At 42.5% G+C, this 19,931-nt stretch overlaps 1 protein-coding gene across 1 annotated transcript in view; it reads right to left on the reverse strand.

Annotated features, from left to right (window-relative positions):
- Window positions 1–2,344: 2,344 nt before the first annotated feature.
- ric1 (RIC1 homolog, RAB6A GEF complex partner 1) overlaps window positions 2,345–19,931 on the reverse strand; it is a 186,163-nt gene continuing 168,576 nt past the window's right edge. The window contains exons 22-26 of the mRNA XM_028804950.2: window positions 14,568–14,854; window positions 12,462–12,656; window positions 10,255–10,432; window positions 7,979–8,167; window positions 2,345–3,648 (exon numbers count right to left, since the gene is read on the reverse strand). Coding sequence (XP_028660783.2) covers window positions 3,363–3,648; window positions 7,979–8,167; window positions 10,255–10,432; window positions 12,462–12,656; window positions 14,568–14,854 — 1,135 coding nt within the window. The 3' untranslated portion in view covers window positions 2,345–3,362. The remainder of the gene's footprint in view (window positions 3,649–7,978; window positions 8,168–10,254; window positions 10,433–12,461; window positions 12,657–14,567; window positions 14,855–19,931) is intronic.

Below are 19,931 nucleotides of genomic sequence, written 5' to 3' on the forward strand. Positions count from 1 at the left end.
CAGTAGATAGAGAGAGAGGTTGGGAGCAGACCACCCGGATTGAGATCACTTGTGAAAAAACTCCCCTTAAGATGCAATACACTTGTCCCAGCGCAGCTTCCATTCCTACATCTTTAGTTACCACGTCCTACTGCGATTTCTTTGTGTAATGCTGCTGATTAACAGTCTATTCATGGGGAAATAACTCATTATTGACAAGTCCACTAATGTCATCCTTGTCTTGAAGTTCAGTGTGACCTAATGTTTTTTTTTTTGCCTTTGGGTGGGAGAAAAAAAACAAATCTGCAAAGTCGCATGCACAATTATTGAATAAATGTCAGAAATGTACATTTGAGCAAATCAGCACGAAGTTACTCAGCAAACAGATTAACAAATCTGACGGCATATGAAACCTGGCGTCAAAGTCAATAACTACGCCTGATGACCAATTCTGGGAATCTTTGCCACTTCATATAATTATATTTCTAAATGCATAAGTGGAATAATGTAATTTACACAAAATCATAACAAGAATATAACAAATATTCTGCATCACTTTTTAAAATAATTTATTGTATATGTACAGAAAATAGTACAACAAAGTAGAAAATTAATAATACACAGACAAAATCTATACACTGCATTGCATTCATTATTTAAACCTAGAGAACCTGCAGACATTGCAAGTGACACCCATGTAGTTAAACGTCGCACATGATTGATGTCCAGGTCAGACGGCTATGAGCTTACTACATTATTTAATGTCTTCTTAATTGTTAGTTGTTTGGTTAGGTAATACTAAAAGAAAAAAAAATGAAAATAGTTTAGGAAGAATGAGAAACCTGATTATCAATTGCTTCTTCAAGACAACATCGGGATGAATGTTATAGAAAATACTTTAAAACAAAAACAAAAAAAAATCAATTATTGTAAGCCAAGTATTCATTTGAAAACACTCCAGTTATTCGTCACACTCAAATAACAGACCACACCTGGCAGTAGAGGGGCTGCAAAGGCCACGGCCATCCATGATAGTTACAAGTGCAAGTGTCTGCTCTGCTTTGAGAACATGAAGATGGAGCAATGAGGCAGGTAGTTAGTTAGTCTGCTATCTTACTGCTTAGAATATATTTATTTATATATATATATATATATATATATATATATATATATATATATATATATATATATATATATAAATAAATTATATGTATTGCAAAGCCCATTACATCAACTCGTTTGTCAAACTGACAACTTAAAACAAAATGAATAAATAAAATATACAATTTGGTGTGTACTGTACATGTTGCAGACTTTAAAAAATAACCTTCTAAAATAAAAAAACCCTTTGCTTAATGATGCATCGCAGATGTGTGGGGGGCTGAGACTGAATACTCGTGTACTGAAAAGCAAATTTAGAAAAGGTAGTTCAGACTATTTTGGTCCACGCAGAGGCGGGGGAGTAGAAGTGTATACAGTAATGTCCTAAAAAAATATACCATTCCATTTCTTGTATAAAATAAGTATTTTTCTGTGTTCTTATTTAAATTGCACCTTTACAAACGTATGCTTGCATTATTTTAATACTGCTTTAGGTATAAACTAGTCGAACACTTGGAAAAAAAGCTCTCTAAAATACGTGTCACTGAATCTACTGTATATTTTGTAAATACAGCAGAGTCAAAATAGACTTTATGTACCTTCTTTTAAATACAGGTATACAATGATAAAACTGCAAAAATACTTTGAACTGGACAACTTATGGACATGCTTTAAAATATTAGCTATTAACATAGACGTCTGATACATAAATTCATCATGGTACACTACCGTATATACAAACAAAGCAGATGTGAAGTCAATCCAGGTAAAAAAAAAAATAATAATAATAATAAATCAGTGAAGGAGGGGACTGTCAAAGAATCACGTTAGGAGTCAAAAGTAAAAATGTAACGACAATACTAAGAGTGAACATGATGGGAGTTAAACTGAACTCTTGATTTGGCTTTCTGTGTGCCCCGCCAGTGGGCCGCCTGCCGCTTCTGCTTGTTTGCCCGCCCTGGTGTCAGGACCCGTGTGTCACTGGCCACGTCGAATTCATACAACTGCAGATAGAAGTGATCGTAAAATCCATGCATCATGCATGTAAAGAGGTACTTTACAATATTCACACGATTGCTTTTTTGTCAGCAACTTTTTTTTTTTTCAAAACAGTATTCACAATAAGGTACAATAGCCTTTTAAAATACTATACAAAATATATATTTTAAGGTCTGAAAAAAGTAGTTCACAGACCTAATACCGCATAAAAAGGAAAACCAACTCTATTAGTGAATGTGCTTCCTAGGCTTTTTTTTTTTTTAAATTGTGTCCTTTTGTCTCCCAAGCAGCCCACTGTAGCCATTCGGTTTCCACGAAGAACATCCAATGGGTAGGAGAAAGCCAAAGGGAAGGCTTTAAAATGTTTTGTTATCTGCAAATATACAGAAGTCAAAAGAAAAAAAAAAAAAAGCCATAAAAGCGAATGCCAACACCCTAATGTATCCACTTCCTGGTGGCTAGAAACAATGCAAAGAAAAACAAAACGGTGAAGACCACCGAAATGCAAGGCAGCCCGCAAGTACTGAGAAGGTGTTCACAGAACCCGGACTACGTTTAGTGATTTTTGGTATACCACACACACCACACGCACACATTTTGTTTTTCACAGTATGAATGAACCACAGTTGCACAGATGGCGGGCATGCCTACCCTGCCAGTGCTCCAGCCAGCTTCGCATGCCAAATCTGTCAACATCTGAGCAGTAAAAGTATCGCAGATTAAAAAAAAAAAAAAAAAAATCTGCCCCCCCCCCCACAGTACTAATATTCAGCAAAATAAGGCTGTCACTTATAGAGGCATCAAACCAAAGTACGCAAAACACCTCCACTTTCATTAAGGTGCCCACTGATGACCACGAGACATCATCTTTCAGGACAGACAGTTGACCCTAATCTAATTTTCGTAGAGGATTTTATCATTCAGGAAGTTGCAAAGTGGCATTGTGGAAAGCTTCTGGAAAGCTGACCGAGAGAGTCGGTGGTCATAACAAAGATGACGTTTAATGCTAGCAGTTGTGTACTCGCTCAACGCTTCTTGGCAAGTCTTAGCTTAAATTGTTCAAACTTTTACAACTGGTCTCTTTCAATTAGTATGGCTTCCCAAATTTTAACATATTATTCTAGTAGTCTTTTTTTTTTTTTAATATATATTCGCGAGAATGCTTTTCATTTGGTTTCATACAAAAATAAAGAGTTCTAACGTTTTCGGGGTGTCTTGAGGTACACTGTCTGGCAGCTGTTTTCAGGATGCCAGCAACAAACACTGCAGGTCCGTAGCTTTCTCTAAGAAAGGGTGCAATCGTAAGTGCCTTCCTCCAGCGATCGCTCTTCGTCTGCTTCCTCCAAGTTTCCCTCTTCCAGCCTGCTGGCAGGGACAATCCCTTCAGTGGTGACACTATTGGTTAAGCTTACAGAACTGCGGCAGTCTTCCTGTCGCGGACACGCAACCTCCGTCCCTTTGGTGGCGCTGACTGGCTGGAACGCCTCCGGCTGCACTTGATCAGGAGTCGCTTCAGCTAGGTTTTGGAAATGTGGTCGGATCATGTTGAGGAAGGGTTTGTATCCAAGACTACAGTCGAAACAAAACAAAACAAAATAAATTAACAGGTTGACGTAAAAATTCTTAGGTAAGACAAAACTGGACAAGAGCAAATATGAAGGAGCAGACATATAATAGAAAGCGACTGTTTTAGAATGTATGAGGGGGAGTCAAGCTAAAGATAGTAAATGGGATTTATTAGGAAATGGAGCGAACCTTCACAAAACAGATCATGTCAGTTCTCAATGTCGTCTCCATCCTTCTCAATGCACTTGCGCCATCTGCCTGGAAGTGCCAGGATTCTGGCAGAATAAAAGGTTTTGTCTTGTCATGCACCAGAGTTATTGTGAACACTACATGCTGTGGGGTACAACTGTCACTAATGCCAGTTACTGTGACTTGCTGGAGACCAGTGTGAAGCCTGCTATTCGATCCAAGCAGTGGGGCCTGCTGTCTCAAGGCAGTCCTTTGGCTGCAAGACAGTAAACACACTGCTGAGGACACCAAGGCTTATCTGGAGAAACTGACGTTTGAGGTATTGCCACATCCTCCTTATTAGCCAGGTTTGGCACAGTGTGATTTCCACCTTTTTGGACCACTAAAAAAACATCTGGGTGGTCGTCGATTCAAGACAGATGACGACATGAAGAAAGCAGTGCACGAGTGGTAGGTGGGTACCAGGTAGGTGGCACAAGTGCATTGAGAAGGGTGGAGATGACATTGAGAACTGACATGATCAGTTTTGTTAAGGTTTGCTCCATCTTTTAATAAATCCCATTTTCTGACTTTAGCTTGACTCACCCTCATATTTGTTAACTTGTTATCACTTTAATGTAAAAGATCAACGAGACCGACACATGCGCAAAATGGCACGATTGCAGGGGTCACATCAGAGTGCCTGCGGTGGGTTGGCACCCTGCCCGGGATTGGTTCCTGCCTTGTGCCCTGTGTTGGCTGGGATTGGCTCCAGCAGACCCCCCGTGACCCTGTGTTCGGATTAAGCGGGTTGGAAAATGGATGGATGGACATCAGAGTGCACTACACTAATACTCCAATATTGATGCAGGTGTAAGAGGTGTGAACCAATGGACTGTAAAGAATTATCTATCAAAATGATCAGGAAAAAGGGACACTGCAAATTGTGCAATAAAATAAAAACAACGTGCAAGGTGCAACAATTAAGGACATTCAGACACGTCACAAAAAACAATTTCTAGAACTTTTATAATGTTACAAATAACAAACTCACTTTAAACAAAAGGAGTACATGGTTTGTGTTCTGCTGTCATTTTGTGCAGAGGTCTGCCAGGATGTGTTCTTTAATTAATAGTTTTATCCTGGCACAAATCATTTTAATATATTTTAGTCATGCGTAATGAGCACTAACACATCAAACAATCTTTCTGGGATATTTAACTATTTAAATGACAACAGATAACAAGAGACCCATAGTGAGGTTGACTAACTTGTCATAGTCACCAAGGGGTCTTCATCAGGAGAAGGTAAAAGAGGCCCACCTATGGTGTGTGGACACCCAATTATAATTTCATAAAGACTAGAAATTACAAAATGGTTTGGAAAAATGTTTCTCCATGGAATACTCAACCGAAAAATATTTTTTATTTGTTAGTTATTCCATGAAGTTTGTAGTGACAGCTGTGAAAAAAAGTGTAATCTCATGTTTTCCTTCATAATGGAGAGAGACAATTTTAGGATATAACATTAGCAAATTGTGGTGACCAATGCTTAATGACAGATGATGAGAAAAACGTCCAAGCAAAAGAGGAAAAAAAATATGTTAGTTGTGTTACATAAACCACATGTCAGTTATCCTGTTGTGTTCCCAAAATGTGTAATATGCATGCTTTGTGTTATAATATGGTTAAAAAGTCACTTCCAGAACGACACTAAACACTCGTGGGTGTGACTTTTTGTACTGAAGACCCGCCTCTCCCAATCATTCATTGGTCCAGAGTACCCTCTTCTATTCAAAAAGTGACTCCCATGAGACTTCAGTCTCCTGTTTATGATTTATTTCAGAACTACAGTGCATCTGGAAAGTATTCACAGCGCATCACTTTTTCCACATTTTGTTATGTTACAGCCTTATTCCAAAATGGATTAAATTCATTTTTTCCTCAGAATTCTACACACAACACCCCATAATGACAACATGAAAAGTTTACTTGAGGTTTTTGCAAATTTACTAAAAATAAAAAAACTGAGAAATCCCATGTACATAAGTATTCACAGCCTTTGCTCAATACTTTGTCGATGCACCTTTGGCAGCAATTACAGCCTCAAGTCTTTTTGAATATGATGCTACAAGCTTGGCACACCTATCCTTGGCCAGTTTCGCCCATTCCTGTTTGCAGCACCTCTCAAGCTCCATCAGGTTGGATGGGAAGCGTTGGTGCACAGCCATTTTAAGATCTCTCCAGAGATGTTCAATCGGATTCAAGTCTGGGCTCTGGCTGGGCCACTCAAGGACATTCACAGAGTTGTCCTGAAGCCACTCCTTTGATATCTTGGCTGTGTGCTTAGGGTCGTTGTCCTGCTGAAAGATGAACTGTCGCCCCATCTGAGGTCAAGAACGCTCTGGAGCAGGTTTTCATCCAGGATGTCTCTGTACATTGCTGCAGTCATCTTTCCCTTTATCCTGACTAGTCTCCCAGTTCCTGCCGCTGAAAAACATCCACACAGCATGATGCTGCCACCACCATGCTTCACTGTAGGGATGGTGCCAGGTTTCCTCCAAACGTGACGCCTGGTATTCATACCAAAGAGTTCAATCTTTGTCTCATCAGACCAGAGAATTTTCTTTCTCATGGTCTGTGAGTCCTTCAGGTGCCTTTTGGCAAACTCCAGGCGGGCTGCCATGTGCCTTTTAATAAGGAGTGGCTTCCGTCTGGCCACTCTACCATACAGGCCTGATTGGTGGATTGCTGCAGAGATGGTTGTCCTTCTGGAAGGTTCTCCTCTCTCCACAGAGGACCTCTGGAGCTCTGACAGTGTGACTATCGGGTTCTTGGTCACCTCCCTGACTAAGGCCCTTCTCCCCTGATCACTCAGTTTAGATGGCCGGCCAGCTCTAGTAAGAGTCCTGGTGGTTTCAAACTTCTTCCACTTACGAATGATGGAGGTCACTGTGCTCATTGGGACCTTCAAAGCAGCAGAAATTTTTCTGTAACCTTCCCCAGATTTGTGCCTCGAGACAATCCTGTCTCGGAGGTCTACAGACAATTCCTTTGACTTCATGCTTGGTTTGTGCTCTGACATGAACTGTCAACTGTGGGACCTTATATAGACAGGTGTGTTCCTTTTCAAATCATGTCCAATCAACTGAATTTACCACAGCTGGACCAGTTAAGCTGCAGAAACATGTCAAGGATTATCAGGGGAAACAGGATGCACCTGAGCTCAATTTCGAGCTTCACGGCAAAGGCTGTAAATACTTATGTACATGTGCTTTCTCAATTTTTTTATTTTTAATAAATTTGCAAAAATCTCAAGTAAACTTTTTTCATGTTGTCATTATGGGGTGTTGTGTGTAGAATTCTGAGGAAAAAAATGAATTTAATCCAATATGGAATAAGGCTGTAACATAACAAAATGTGGAAAAAGTGATGCGCTGTGAATACTTTCCGGATGCACTGTATGTCATTATAGCCAAACAGCAGGCATTTTGTACACAAAACTAGATAAATAACATGTAGATTATGCGACATGAGTAATGTGAGAGGTTTTTTTTTTTCCAATGGATGTTTTGACATTGTTTGCTGTTGAACAGCATTGGTTGCTATTGCCTTCTGCTACACTGTAAAGTATTTTATCTCTATTCTGCATGAAAATGTGAGATTAAATATTTTTTCTCAGCCATCACTACTAAGTGCCTGTGGTAAGTAAAATATAAAATGTATTTTTGGGTGGAGTATTTCATTAAGACGTGAAGGAAATTAATGAGAATGACAAGAACTGTTCTCATTCCCTAAAAGCAGACGAGAAGCAGCAATACGAGGAGGCAGATATAAATGTCACGGGCTTTAAGTAAATTAGTCAGGGCCACAGAGGGAGATGATGTGTTGCATGTTGATTAGCACATGCAAGTAAGAATTTCACTGCATTCTGCACACGTGACAGTAATGATGCTGTAAATTGTAGAAGGCATTTCTCGCAAAAACGCTTCATCACATATTGTGTTCTCCAGCACATTTGTCTTTCTTAAGGAGTATTTTAAGAACATAATAATGATGGTTTACGTGACACTTGTCATTTAATAATAATTTACAAAAAATCATCAACAAAATAAATTCTAGGAGCAGCACAGAAACATTTCACAAAGTGATGAAATATGACATACCAATCAGTAACTGCCCAGGTGTCAACAGCAAGGAGGCCATTTCTGATGCTCTGCACAGTCTCGGGTGGCACTTCTTGGCACTGAAGGAATGCGACAACCTGGCTGATGACCGAGACTTCTCGTAAAATAAGGCCAATGACAAAGCACCACTCCAGGCATCCTGCTTCAGTAAAGATGTGCAGTAAGTATCTGTAGGATTAGGGGAAAAAAAATTGAGCATTAACACACACACACAAGTGCTAAACACTCAAACTGGGGACCAGGACAGACAGCCATTAGGCTCATACATCGATGCCAGGTAATCTTCCTGATGAGTTTAACTGTAATATCATCTCCATTAACAGCACCATATTTGCTTCTTTAAATATAAATAAGGCAGCTGGCCAAAAAATTAATAACAAACTTCACAAACTAAATGAATATTTGTTTAAATCACTTCCTTTGGATTTATTATTTATGTTTCTGAGCCCCTGTCTTTGTGGAAAACATTATACAATATCCAACATACAAAGACATGTTTAATATATGGCACTGCAAAGCAAGTTTGTGGGTTTACAACCTAAGCTATAAAGATAATAATGAAGTGAGAATCAAATTTCACTCTTAGAAAATTTGGAACATCTCTCTATCATAAAAAAAAATCTTGGGAGGGAGATGAGACGTGATCTTCTCGGAAGACAATTTGACGTCCCGCGAGAGACACTTAAACGTCAAGTGAGACAAGGCATTGAGACAACATTTAAAACAAGTTCACGGACATCTAACCCAGCAGTTGTTGGAATGCTTTTGGCAGACACGTTTCATGTGCTCCCAGCTCTTAAAACAATAACAAGCAGAACACACAGCTCGCCAGGAGCAGCAGCACAAGCCAGCAGATGATCCGACCGTTTCTCCATAGAGTGCGTTTACAAAACCCCTTCTAAATGCGAGCGCCAGAGACGCAAAGTGGCAAAAGGACAGCTGCTATACAGGTTTTTAAATGATCGACGCACAGCGTGACAAGCAGAACATGGAGCTCACCAGCAGATGATTCCGACCACTTCTCCATAGCGTGCATTTAGCCCCCCAACTTCTCAGTGCGATTGGCAGAGACAAGAAGTGGCAAAAGGACAACTGCTATATAGGCTTTTAAATGACTGACGTGCAGTGTGACAAACAGAACACACAGCTCGCCAGCAAGACAACATGATCCGACAGCATCTCCTTACCGTGCGTTCAGCCGGTAAAACAAACCGGGTGGGCAAGCAAAGCTAGTAGGGGGCAGAGTCCTCTAGTTAAAATTAAAAAATACAAACAGTGTGTGAACCATTGAGTCCTTCTGAGCACTATGAAGGCTGATGTGCCACCTGGCCTCTAGCACGGTGGCTGTGCTTTACAAAACGTTCAGTGGTTACCTCAGCAGTGAAAATAGACATTAAGGCGCTTAAAGACAGGCTGAGCCGCACACGAACAGGATTCTGTCATCAGTTTCACCTAAGAGTCTTCGTACAGTTAATCATAATAATAATTTACAAAATATTGACAAAAGATACAATAAAAAAGTAATAGCATTAAACCTAAAGCACAGAATAAAACACAAAAAGGGGCATGACATTTATTTTAAAAGAAAAACAGCAACGGTAATCAAAAGCAGCACAAGATAAAAAAAAAATAAATTCTTAAAACCTTCTTAAGTGCCAAGGTCACCAATGGCTCTCAAGCTTCCTGAAAAAAAAACTTGGACTTGCCAACACAGTCCAGGTGCAGATCTCCGTCACATTGAGCAGCACATCGGGTGGCAGGACTGTTTCCCCGGTAGTGACACTGTCATGTAGGGCTGTGGGCCACAAATAGACCCTTCTTTGAATTTCCATTGTGTAAATTACAGTATGTGACTTAAACATGCAAACTGATTGAGCTGCAGAATCATGGGGCTCTGGAAGTCTGCAGCTAGACCCTTCTCAGACTTGCTGCATTTTATCTTTGTTATACCAACAGGGCACTCTTTAAGGCAGAAAGGCTTAAGGTAAATCAGTCCTTTTACAAATCTTTGGAAATTAATCTTTTAATATATTTGTCTGATTTTAGATGTGACACTGATACTGCAGCTATGGGTAATATTGGCCTTTGGAAATGCGAAGAGAGCACAACATAAGCAACTGACGTGCTTCCACTGAGATGCTGGACATACCACTGCCACAGCTGACTACGAGCCTCCTTAGCTTGTATACCTGCTTTACAGGAGCATTTTGTGCATAGAGTCAGTCACATAAGAAAACAGCAGCCATCATACTCACCTCAGCTGTACTTGAGATTTATGGGGACCTTTGTTTACAAGTTCCATGGAGATATGCTCCAAGTCTGCCTGAGTTAAGCTGAGAGTTGAGAAATTTTCATCCACCATCGTCCAGTCGCCATCCACCATAGAACTCGTCTCTGTCAGGTCTGTTGCTGAACCAATGCTGCATTCATCACCTGTGAAATATGTAAAAATTAAAAAGTAGGTCTGCAGATGCATGAGGGAGAAATGAGTACCTGATAAGTATGTGAGGATTGTCCAGGGTATATATCAGGAAGTGAGGGCTTGGGTTAGAAGCAGTGGTGGCATAACTGACAGAGTTAGAGTAGGAATCTTCCTCAAGTCCTTACCTCTTTGATCAGGATATGTTGACTTGTAGGATAAAAGACCAATCCCCTGGTGTAGGCTTTTTGCTAATGACACTGTGTTGTGTAGCATCAAACGGGAGATGGTTAGAAGAATGGAAAAGAGCTTTAGAAGATAGAGGAATGAAGATAAATAGAAAGAATACCAAAAATACGAGGTTTAATGATGATTAGGAATCACAAGTTATGTTGTCCGCATATTGATTTGGCAAAATTTTAAACTGGATGCCCTTCCTGACGTAACCCTCCCCATTAATCCAGGCTTTGAACCGGCACGAAGAAACACACTGGTTTGTGCATCCTCTGTGGCTGGCTGTGATGAGGATGGATAGGATTAGAAATGAGAACATTGGAGGGTCAGCTCAAGTTGGACGGTTGGAAGACAAAGTCAGAGAGGCGAGATTGCGTTGGTTTGGACTTGTGCAGAAGAGAGATGCTGGGTATATTGGGAGAAGGATGCTAAGGATAGAGCTGCCAGGAAAGAGGAAAAGAGGAAGGCCTAAGCGAAGGTTTATGGATATGGTGAGAGAGGACATGCAGGTGATGGGTGTAACAGAACAAGATGATGAGGACAGAAAGATATGGAAGAAGATGATCCGCTGTGGCAACCCCTAACGGGAGCAGCCGAAAGAAGAAGAAGGAATCAGAAGTTAGCCTACAGGGTGAGCTACTGAGAAGAAGAGATACATTTATATATCTGGTAACAGATGGAGAACTAGATGTGGAGATAACGGAGTGCAGTGTGGATGCAACAATTGGAAAAAGATATCAGGAGTATTGTGTTACAGAAGAATTAAGGTGAAGGTTAAAGGTAAGGTTTTAAGACAATGGTACGACCAGCCATGATGTATGGAGCTGAGACATGGCTAGTGAAGGGAGCGCTGGGGAAGGTGGATGAGGCAGAAATGAGAATGTTAAGATAGATATGTGGCGTTACCAAAAAAAAGGACAACATAAGAAATTAGATAATCAAAGGTACAACAAAACTGGGAGAGATATCTAAGCAAGTACAGGAAAGTAAGTTGAAGTGGTATGGACATGTGATGAGGAGAGATAAGGAATATGTGGGCAAAAAAGTGAAGGGAATGAAAGTCTATGGGAAGAGAAAACAAGGGACAGTTGCTTAAAATGTATTAAATATTGCTGCAATTATGGAAAGTGGTATTTTCAATTACTTCGCTATGTTCTTGTGGTTAATTCCTGATTTGTACAGCTCAACGTCCTTTAGTTACTCATCATTACTGCATTCTCAGTTCCTCCCCCTTGTGGAAGAAATCTGAACTACGTGTCACTTCCAATTTATACCCGAGTGAAACAGGAAGTTATGGCCGACAACTTACGTGTTCCTGCTGTCTCAAATGAACCTAAAAATGTAAAATATGAATGGGAACAGACTTCAGTTAGATTTTACTGCTATGATTTGCTTGGGCACACATATTTGAGAAACATATTTTGTTATGATAATTTCTTTTTCCTTTCATTTATTTTACTTCAATTAAAGGTTAGATTTTGCTAATACTTTGAATGAAAGCTCAAGAGGATAAGCAATAAAGAGATTTTTTTCCATAGACAATTCTGCTTTTAGGCGATATTAGTGTACCAGATGTTCCAAGATAAACAGAATGTAAAAGGAGAGTGCAGATGTATTTGATTTGATTTCCCTGTACTGTATACTTATGATAAATTAAGTAATACATCCCGAGGTTAGACAATGCAAAACACACTTAATGGTGTTTGTTGCTAACCAAGGTCTTAAAGTATAGCACATAAAACGTGTGGCTTACATGAAAATCAGCAAAACAAAGGAAAGTTCAAATGTAAAGCTCATGGAGTTTCTCACCTTTACTAATGAGAGGGGAGAGAAATGCCTCCTGGGTCTGGGCTCCGTGTGATGAGGCCGTATCTAAATCTCTATGTGTCTGGCTAAGGCTATCCATCCAGCTGTGGCTGCGGGGGGCTGCAGGTCCTGCGGTGTCCATCTCACTGTTTACCAGACTGTCAGCAGACTGCGACTTCAGCAAACGCTCTTCAACAGCTTAGGCAGAAATCAAATAACCAATTAAGACCTGCTAAACTGATGAGACAAGCAGCATTGACAATACATGAATATGAATATGCTGTTCAAGGGAAATGTTTGGGCACCCCTGGCCAAATAACACATAGTAAATACTACTTTAACAGAAAACGAGGGAAAAAAATGGCATTTTTACACAATGTTAATATACAGTCGTGATTTTTAATGACCTTAAAATAAAGTGAAAGAGTTAATGATGGCATTTGCAAATGTTTGGGGCACCCTACTAAGTGGGCACTTAGTCACCACTCTTTCTTTATCTGGCAAACGATGTTCCCTATAGTTCTTTTTTACTGATAAGCAGGTATGAATAACAGATGAGCTGGTATGTTCCATTTATGACCTTCTTCAATCTCCCTTAGAATTACAAGAATCGCTAAACATCACTACACAAGTTTTTTTTTTTGAGGGGGCTGTGTGAAAAGTCATGAATAGTCGATTGCCAAGCACCAACAATGGAACAATACGTTTCCCTGTGATGTATCAAGTGCTGCAAAGCACTAACACATGAAAGAGGATCCCTGTGGAGTTCTGAGAGACACAGGTGAAGGTCGTGATAACAGCTTCATAACATCCTAAAACAGTTGTGCGGCCATGCAGTTTTAAAGGGTGTGTAACTTGTAAATGTGTTTCATTGCCAGCTAGGAGTTTTTGAATTCCTGCACTAGACATTTTTTCTCCCTTCTTTCTTGTCGATCACTTTGAGTTATGACAAAGTCTTGGGTTGTCTTACATGTACAGCACGTTTCAAGATCTATTCACAGATTTTCAGTGCTGTTCAAGTCTGTGGACTGCGCGGGCCATTCCAAAACCTGCAACTATTGTTTTTTGAGGTACTTCATAGTTGATTCTGAAGTGTGTTTTGGATTCCTGTCTTGCAAAAGCCATCCCTTGTTCAGCTTCAGTTTCTAGACTAACTGTGTCACACTCTCCTTGGAGGATTTGTTGATATTTAGTGGAATTCATTCTTCCTTGTACTTGTGCAATGTTTCCTGTGCCACTAGTTGCCATACAGCCTCCGCCAACTGCCCAACCCCCTGCCGCAATGTAACACCTGGCAAGCTGTTCTTTTCTTCAAATGCTTTTTTTTCCCCCCTCCAAACACACCTTTGTGGTTGCAGCCACTGAGTTTGATTTTAACTTCACTTGGTTCCAAAATGCCGCCGACTTTTGCAGATGATGTTGTTTGTGATAAGATCACTGGTGAGGTATCCTTCTGATGGCTCTGCTATGAAGGCCATGTCTCTGCAAGTGTCACTGCACAGTCAAACAGCATACCACTTCTCATTTCTTGAGTACACATGCCTGCAGGTCATGTTCATCACATGGGGTTTTTGCTCTGCCTTCCAGTTGTTCTATTGATCAGTCTTCTTGTTCTTCCAGATCTTGTCTTGACCTCAATGGTTTCATTTAAAATGCCAATTTTAATAACATTATGGACTGTGGAAACTGCTAGCTGGAAGCACTTTGATAACTTTTTATAGCCTTTCCCTGCTTCGTAGGTCTCAATTAGTTTAATCTGCAGATCCTCAGTCAGCCGCTTTGAACGGTCAAAGAATCTGTGAGTCTCTAGAAGTGTCATCGATGGCAATCCCTAATGACAATACTTGACCAAACTAATGAGGTAAACCAGACCACACTAAAGACCTGATGCGTTCTGTGACTGTACAACTCAAAACTTTTGGATATGCCACATCTACTTATTTATTTTTAAATCATAGCTATACATTAAAATGCTCATAAAATGCCACTGTTTAAAAAATATGTGATTTGACCAGTGTTCTCCAAACTTTAGCATAATAAACAGACCAGAAAATGACTGAATGGTATTTTTGCTGCAATGCCCAAACCGTTTTACTTATTTATCCTCACCTGTTCTATACCTGCCGTTCTTTAAAGGGGAATTGATAGAATAGACAGGAATAACTGGAAAAGGCCAAAGAAAGTCTTCATGAAGTTTCTTCAAGGCAAATACAAAGTCATCTACGTGAGCAGCTCGGGTTCTCTCTTTGCAAAGCCAGCCAATTAACTCAAAGCCAAGCTGGGCAGAGAAACAGCCGAGGTCCTTGAGACGCACTTCTTCTAGTAACCTTCTCGCATGTCGCCACAGCATCATGTCAATGTACATGTTTTCAGGACAGTCACTATCCTTACTCCACCTGAAGAGGCAAAATGTAGAAAACTTTATTGGTCACCTGAAGAAAAAAAAACATTATTAGGACTGCATGGTGAATCACACACAAAAAAAACAATATGAATGAAATATAAAGAGCTGCTCCTTTGTTGTGGTACTGTTTTTACTTTGTGACTTGTGTATTCTACTGAACAACAAAAATGTTTGTGCAGCTTGGCAGGCTGATCATGACCAGCTAGCTTTGGATGCGACCACAGTGCTACAGTCAGAGATCTCAGCACTTTGGTTTTAACTGCATTGAGAGGAGAGCCTTCTTGTTGAGGGGGCTCTTCTGATGACATTACATAGATATCATGGCTGGCCACTTCTGCCAAGCAGGGCATTGGGAGTGCAAGACTGACAAAGATGAAATGAGAGCTCTTTTGATCTGATCTGAAGGCCTTCTCCACACATCTGCCACACAGTCTCAAGGAAACAGCTGTGCCACTACAGGCAGACAAAGAGATGGCAGGTTGCCTTTGAATTCCAAAGAATTTCTACTCTAGTTGTACCAATGACAGTGGGCTGTTTGAACCTCATAAGAGTAAAACTGTGTTCAGCACGGCCACCATTGCTTCTGAACCCTAAGGGGTGCACACCAACATCAGCATCAGAGAAGACATTATTGATGTAATAACAATACTAACACCAAGAACAGAAACTAACCCTAGAAGGGATACCAGCCTACCACAGAGGACACCCACATGCAAACTCACATGTGTACCCACTTAAGAGGGCAATCTGTAGTTCTGAATGGAGGATCTGGAAGGAGACCAAAGTATCGACAAGGGGACTCACACAAACACAAGGAGAAAAACCCACACGGCCAATGCTACCTACACCTGCATTCCTGTTTGTTGCTGCTAAAGGTAGCACAACCAAGTATTACATTTACGAGAAATTACTTTTTCACATGGGCAATAAATATGAACCTTTTACCTGCAATAAATCAATTGATCATTTAAAAACTATATTGTGTTTACTCGTGTTGTCTTTTGAATTACACTAAATTTGTTTGGAGATAAGAAACAAGTGTTACAAATAAGGAAAAATAGAGGAAATCAGGAAGGAGCAAATACTTTTTCACAACACTACGTAAACATTACTGATAGTATGTTTAAGTTAATGTCTCAAATAAAGCAAAAAAAATACATACTCAGCATAATAAATGTAGAAGTACTTTGACTTAAAACAATTACTACAATTTAGGACAAAGGACAAAGAGACATGAAATGATGCAAACATGTAGGTGACATGGAAGAAATAAAAAGGGAAAAACAAAAAGGTTTTGGTTTCCTGAACACTTCTGGGTATAACTTGTTGGTTTTGGTCAGCTGATCACATTTTCTTATCTTGTGTTGTTTTATTGCAGTCATCTATTTTTGTGATTTCCCCTCATATTTCAAGTATACATAAACAGTACAACAAGAACATCAGTGGTGATATAAAAGTGGTGGCCCTGACAGTTGGAATACACCTCAGATACACCAAGTACTGCGAATGAGACAGCCATGTTGAAGAGACTCATTATGTGAAAAAGAACTGAGCACTCCAGGGCAGGACTGCGTAGCACATAATTCACTTTTCAATACATAAAAGATCTTTTTGCCACCTTGTAACATAAAACTTCGACTGATGAAAAACGTTGTGGAAGTGATAAATAAAGAAGGTGAAGGATTTTGATATTTGGGGTAGATGCTTCCACAAATAACTGATACAGAGAATTAAGGATGGCATTGTTGTTGGTGCACAAATCAGACACATCATCAATGACAAGTTGTTTGAAGATCTTCTTGTGGGGCCAAAGGAAATCGCATGGAAGACAATCAAAGATGCAGTCAAGAAATTTCTTAACAACTACACAGCACCTAACCATGCCCGACTTCTACAAGTATACTAAAACAATGAAGTACAAAATGTCACTAAAGGTTCATTTTCTGCATTCAGACTTGGACTTCTTCCTTGCTAGTCTTGGTGCAGTCTGTGACAAACACGGGCAACGCAACAATGGAAAAGTGGGATCAGGGCAAGTGGAATCCATCACTGCTGGCTGACTATTGTTGGACACTGAAACAAGAAGCATCAATGTGGAGAACAAAGGAAACATTTCTAGCTCAGCTGAACTAATGTGATGCATGGGCATTATTAAGCTATTAAACACACTAAATTCAATAAAAGGTCATTTTGTATTTTTCCAAATTTCTACATGATACAGCCAACCTGTTCCATGTAGAAACCTACATCAACCCCTCCTCGAACCGCCACCTTATCATGGTGGAGGGGTTTGCGTGTTCCAATGATCCTAGGAGCTCTGTTGTCGGGGCTTTATGCCCCTGGAAGGGCCACCCAAGGCAAACTGGTCCTAGGTGAGGGATGAGACAAAGTGCGGTTCAACACAACCTCTTATGATGAATAAAAAATTTGGACAGCGTTTTCCCTCGGCCTGGACGCGGGTCACCGGGGCCCCCCTCTGGAGCCAGGCCTGGAGGTGGGGCTCGATGGCAAGTGCCTGGTGGCCGGGTTTGCACCCATAGGGCTTGGCCGGGAACAGCCCGAAGAGGCAACGTGAGTCCCCCTTCCCATGGGCTCACCACCTATGGGAGGGGCCAAGGAGGTCGGGTGCAGTGTGAGTTGGGTAGTGGCCGAAGGCGGGGACCTTGGCGGTCTGATCCTCGGCTACAGAAGCTGGCTCTTGGGACGTGGAATGTCACTTCTCTGAAGGGGAAGGAGCCTGAGCTTGTGCGCGAGGTTGAGAGGTTCCGGCTAGATATAGTCGGGCTTACCTCGACGCACAGCTTGGACTCTGGAACCAATCTCCTTGAGAGGGGCTGGACTCTGTACCACTCTGGAGTTGCCCCCGGTGAGAGGTGCCGAGCGGGTGTGGGCATACTTATTGCCCCCGACTTGGAGCCTGTACATTGGGGTTTACCCCGGTGGACGAGAGGGTAGTCTCCCTCCGCCTTCGGGTGGGGGGACGGGTCCTAACTGTTGTTTGTGCGTATGCACCAAACAGTAGTTCGGAGTACCCACCCTTTTTGGAGTCCCTGGAGGGGGTGCTAGAGGGCATACCTTCTGGGGACTCCCTCGTTCTGCTGGGAAACTTCAATGCTCACGTGGGCAATGACAGTGAGACCTGGAAGGGCGTGATTGGGAGGAATGGCCCCCCCGATCTGAACCCGAGTGGTGTTTTGTTATTGGACTTCTGTGCTCGTCACGGATTGTCCATAACGAACACCATGTTCAAGCATAGGGGTGTTCATATGTGCACTTGGCACCAGGACACCCTAGGCCTCAGTTCGATGATCGACTTTGTGGTCGTGTCGTCGGACTTGCGGCCACATGTCTTGGACACTCAGGTGAAGAGAGGGGCGGAGCTGTCAACTGATCACCACCTGGTGGTGAGTTGGCTTCGATGGTGGGGGAGGATGCCGGTCAGGCCTGGTAGACCCAAACGTGTTGTGAGGGTCTGCTGGGAACGTCTGGCAGAGCCCCCTGTCAGAAGTAGCTTCAACTCCCACCTCCGGCAGAACTTCGACCATGTCCCGAGGGAGGTGGGGGACATTGAGTCCGAATGGGCCATGTTCCGTGCCTCTATTGTTGAGGCAGCTGACCGGAGCTGTGGCTGTAAGGTGGTCAGTGCCTGTCGTGGCGGCAATCCCCAAACCCGTTGGTGGACACCGGCGGTGAGGGATGCTGTCAAGCTGAAGGAGGAGTCCTACCGGTCCCTTTTGTCCTGTGGGACTCTGGAGGCAGCTAATTGGTACCGGCAGGCCAAACTCGGGTATGGGAGGAGTTTGGGGAGGCCATGGAGAACGACTTTCGGACGGCTTCGAGGAGATTCTGGTCCACCGTCCGGCGTCTCAGGAGGGGGAAGTAGTGCAGTGTCAACACTGTATATGGTGGGGATGGTGCGCTGCTGACCTCGACTCGGGACGTTGTGAGTCGGTGGGGGGAGAATTTCGAAGACCTCCTCAATCCCACTAACATGCCTTCCAATGAGGAAGCACAGCCTGGTGACTCAGAGGTGGGCTCCCCCATCTCTGGGACTGAGGTCACCGAGGTGGTCAAAAAACTCCTTGGTGGCAGGGCCCCGGGGGTGGATGAGATACGCCCGGAGTTCCTTAAAGCTCTGGATGTTGTACGGCTGTCTTGGTTGACACGTCTCTGCAACATCGCATGGACATCAGGGACAGTGCCTCTGGATTGGCAGATCGGGGTGGTGGTCCCCTTCTTTAAGAAGGGGGACCGGAGGGTGTGTTCCAACTACAGAGGGATCACACTCCTCAGCCTCCCTGGAAAAGTCTATTTGGGGGTTCTGGAGAGGAGGGTCTGTCAGATAGTCGAACCTCGGATTCAGGAGGAACAGTGTGGTTTTCGTCCTGGTAGCGGAACAGTGGACCAGCACTACACCCTTAGCAGAGTCCTGGAGGGTGCATGGGAGTTCGCCCAACCAGTCTACATGTGTTTTGTGGACTTGGAAAAGGTGTTCGACCTTGTCCATCGGGGAATCCTGTGGGGGGTGCTCCGGGAGTATTGGGTACCAGACCCCCTGATAAGGGCTGTTCGGTCCCTGTACAACCGGTGTCAGAGCTTGGTCTGCATTGCCGGCAGTAAGTCGAACCCGTTTCCAGTGAGAGTTGGACTCCGCCAGGGCTGCCCTTTGTCACCGATTCTGTTCATAACTTTTATGGACAGAATTTCTAGGCGCAGCCAGGGTGTTGAGGGGGGTCCGGTTTGGTGGACTCAGGATTGGGTCACTGCTTTTTGCAGATCAGGACGCCTCCTGGACGCCTCCCTGGTGAGGTGTTCCGGGCACGTCCAACTGGGAGGAGGCCCCGGGGAAAACCCAGGACACGCTGGAGGGACTAGGTCTCCCGGCTGGCCTTGGAACGCCTCGGGATTCTCCCGGAAGAGCTAGAAGAAGTGGCCAGAGAGAGGGAACTCTGGGTATCTCTGCTCAAGCTGCTGCCCCCGTGACCCGACCTCGGATACACGGAAGAGGATGAATGGATGGATGGATGGATACAGCCAACCTGAAATTATGTTTGTGTTCAGCTTGAAGT

The sequence above is a fragment of the Erpetoichthys calabaricus genome, chromosome 7 (assembly GCF_900747795.2).
Source record: "Erpetoichthys calabaricus chromosome 7, fErpCal1.3, whole genome shotgun sequence".
In the NCBI taxonomy this organism is placed as follows: Eukaryota; Metazoa; Chordata; class Cladistia; order Polypteriformes; family Polypteridae; genus Erpetoichthys; species Erpetoichthys calabaricus.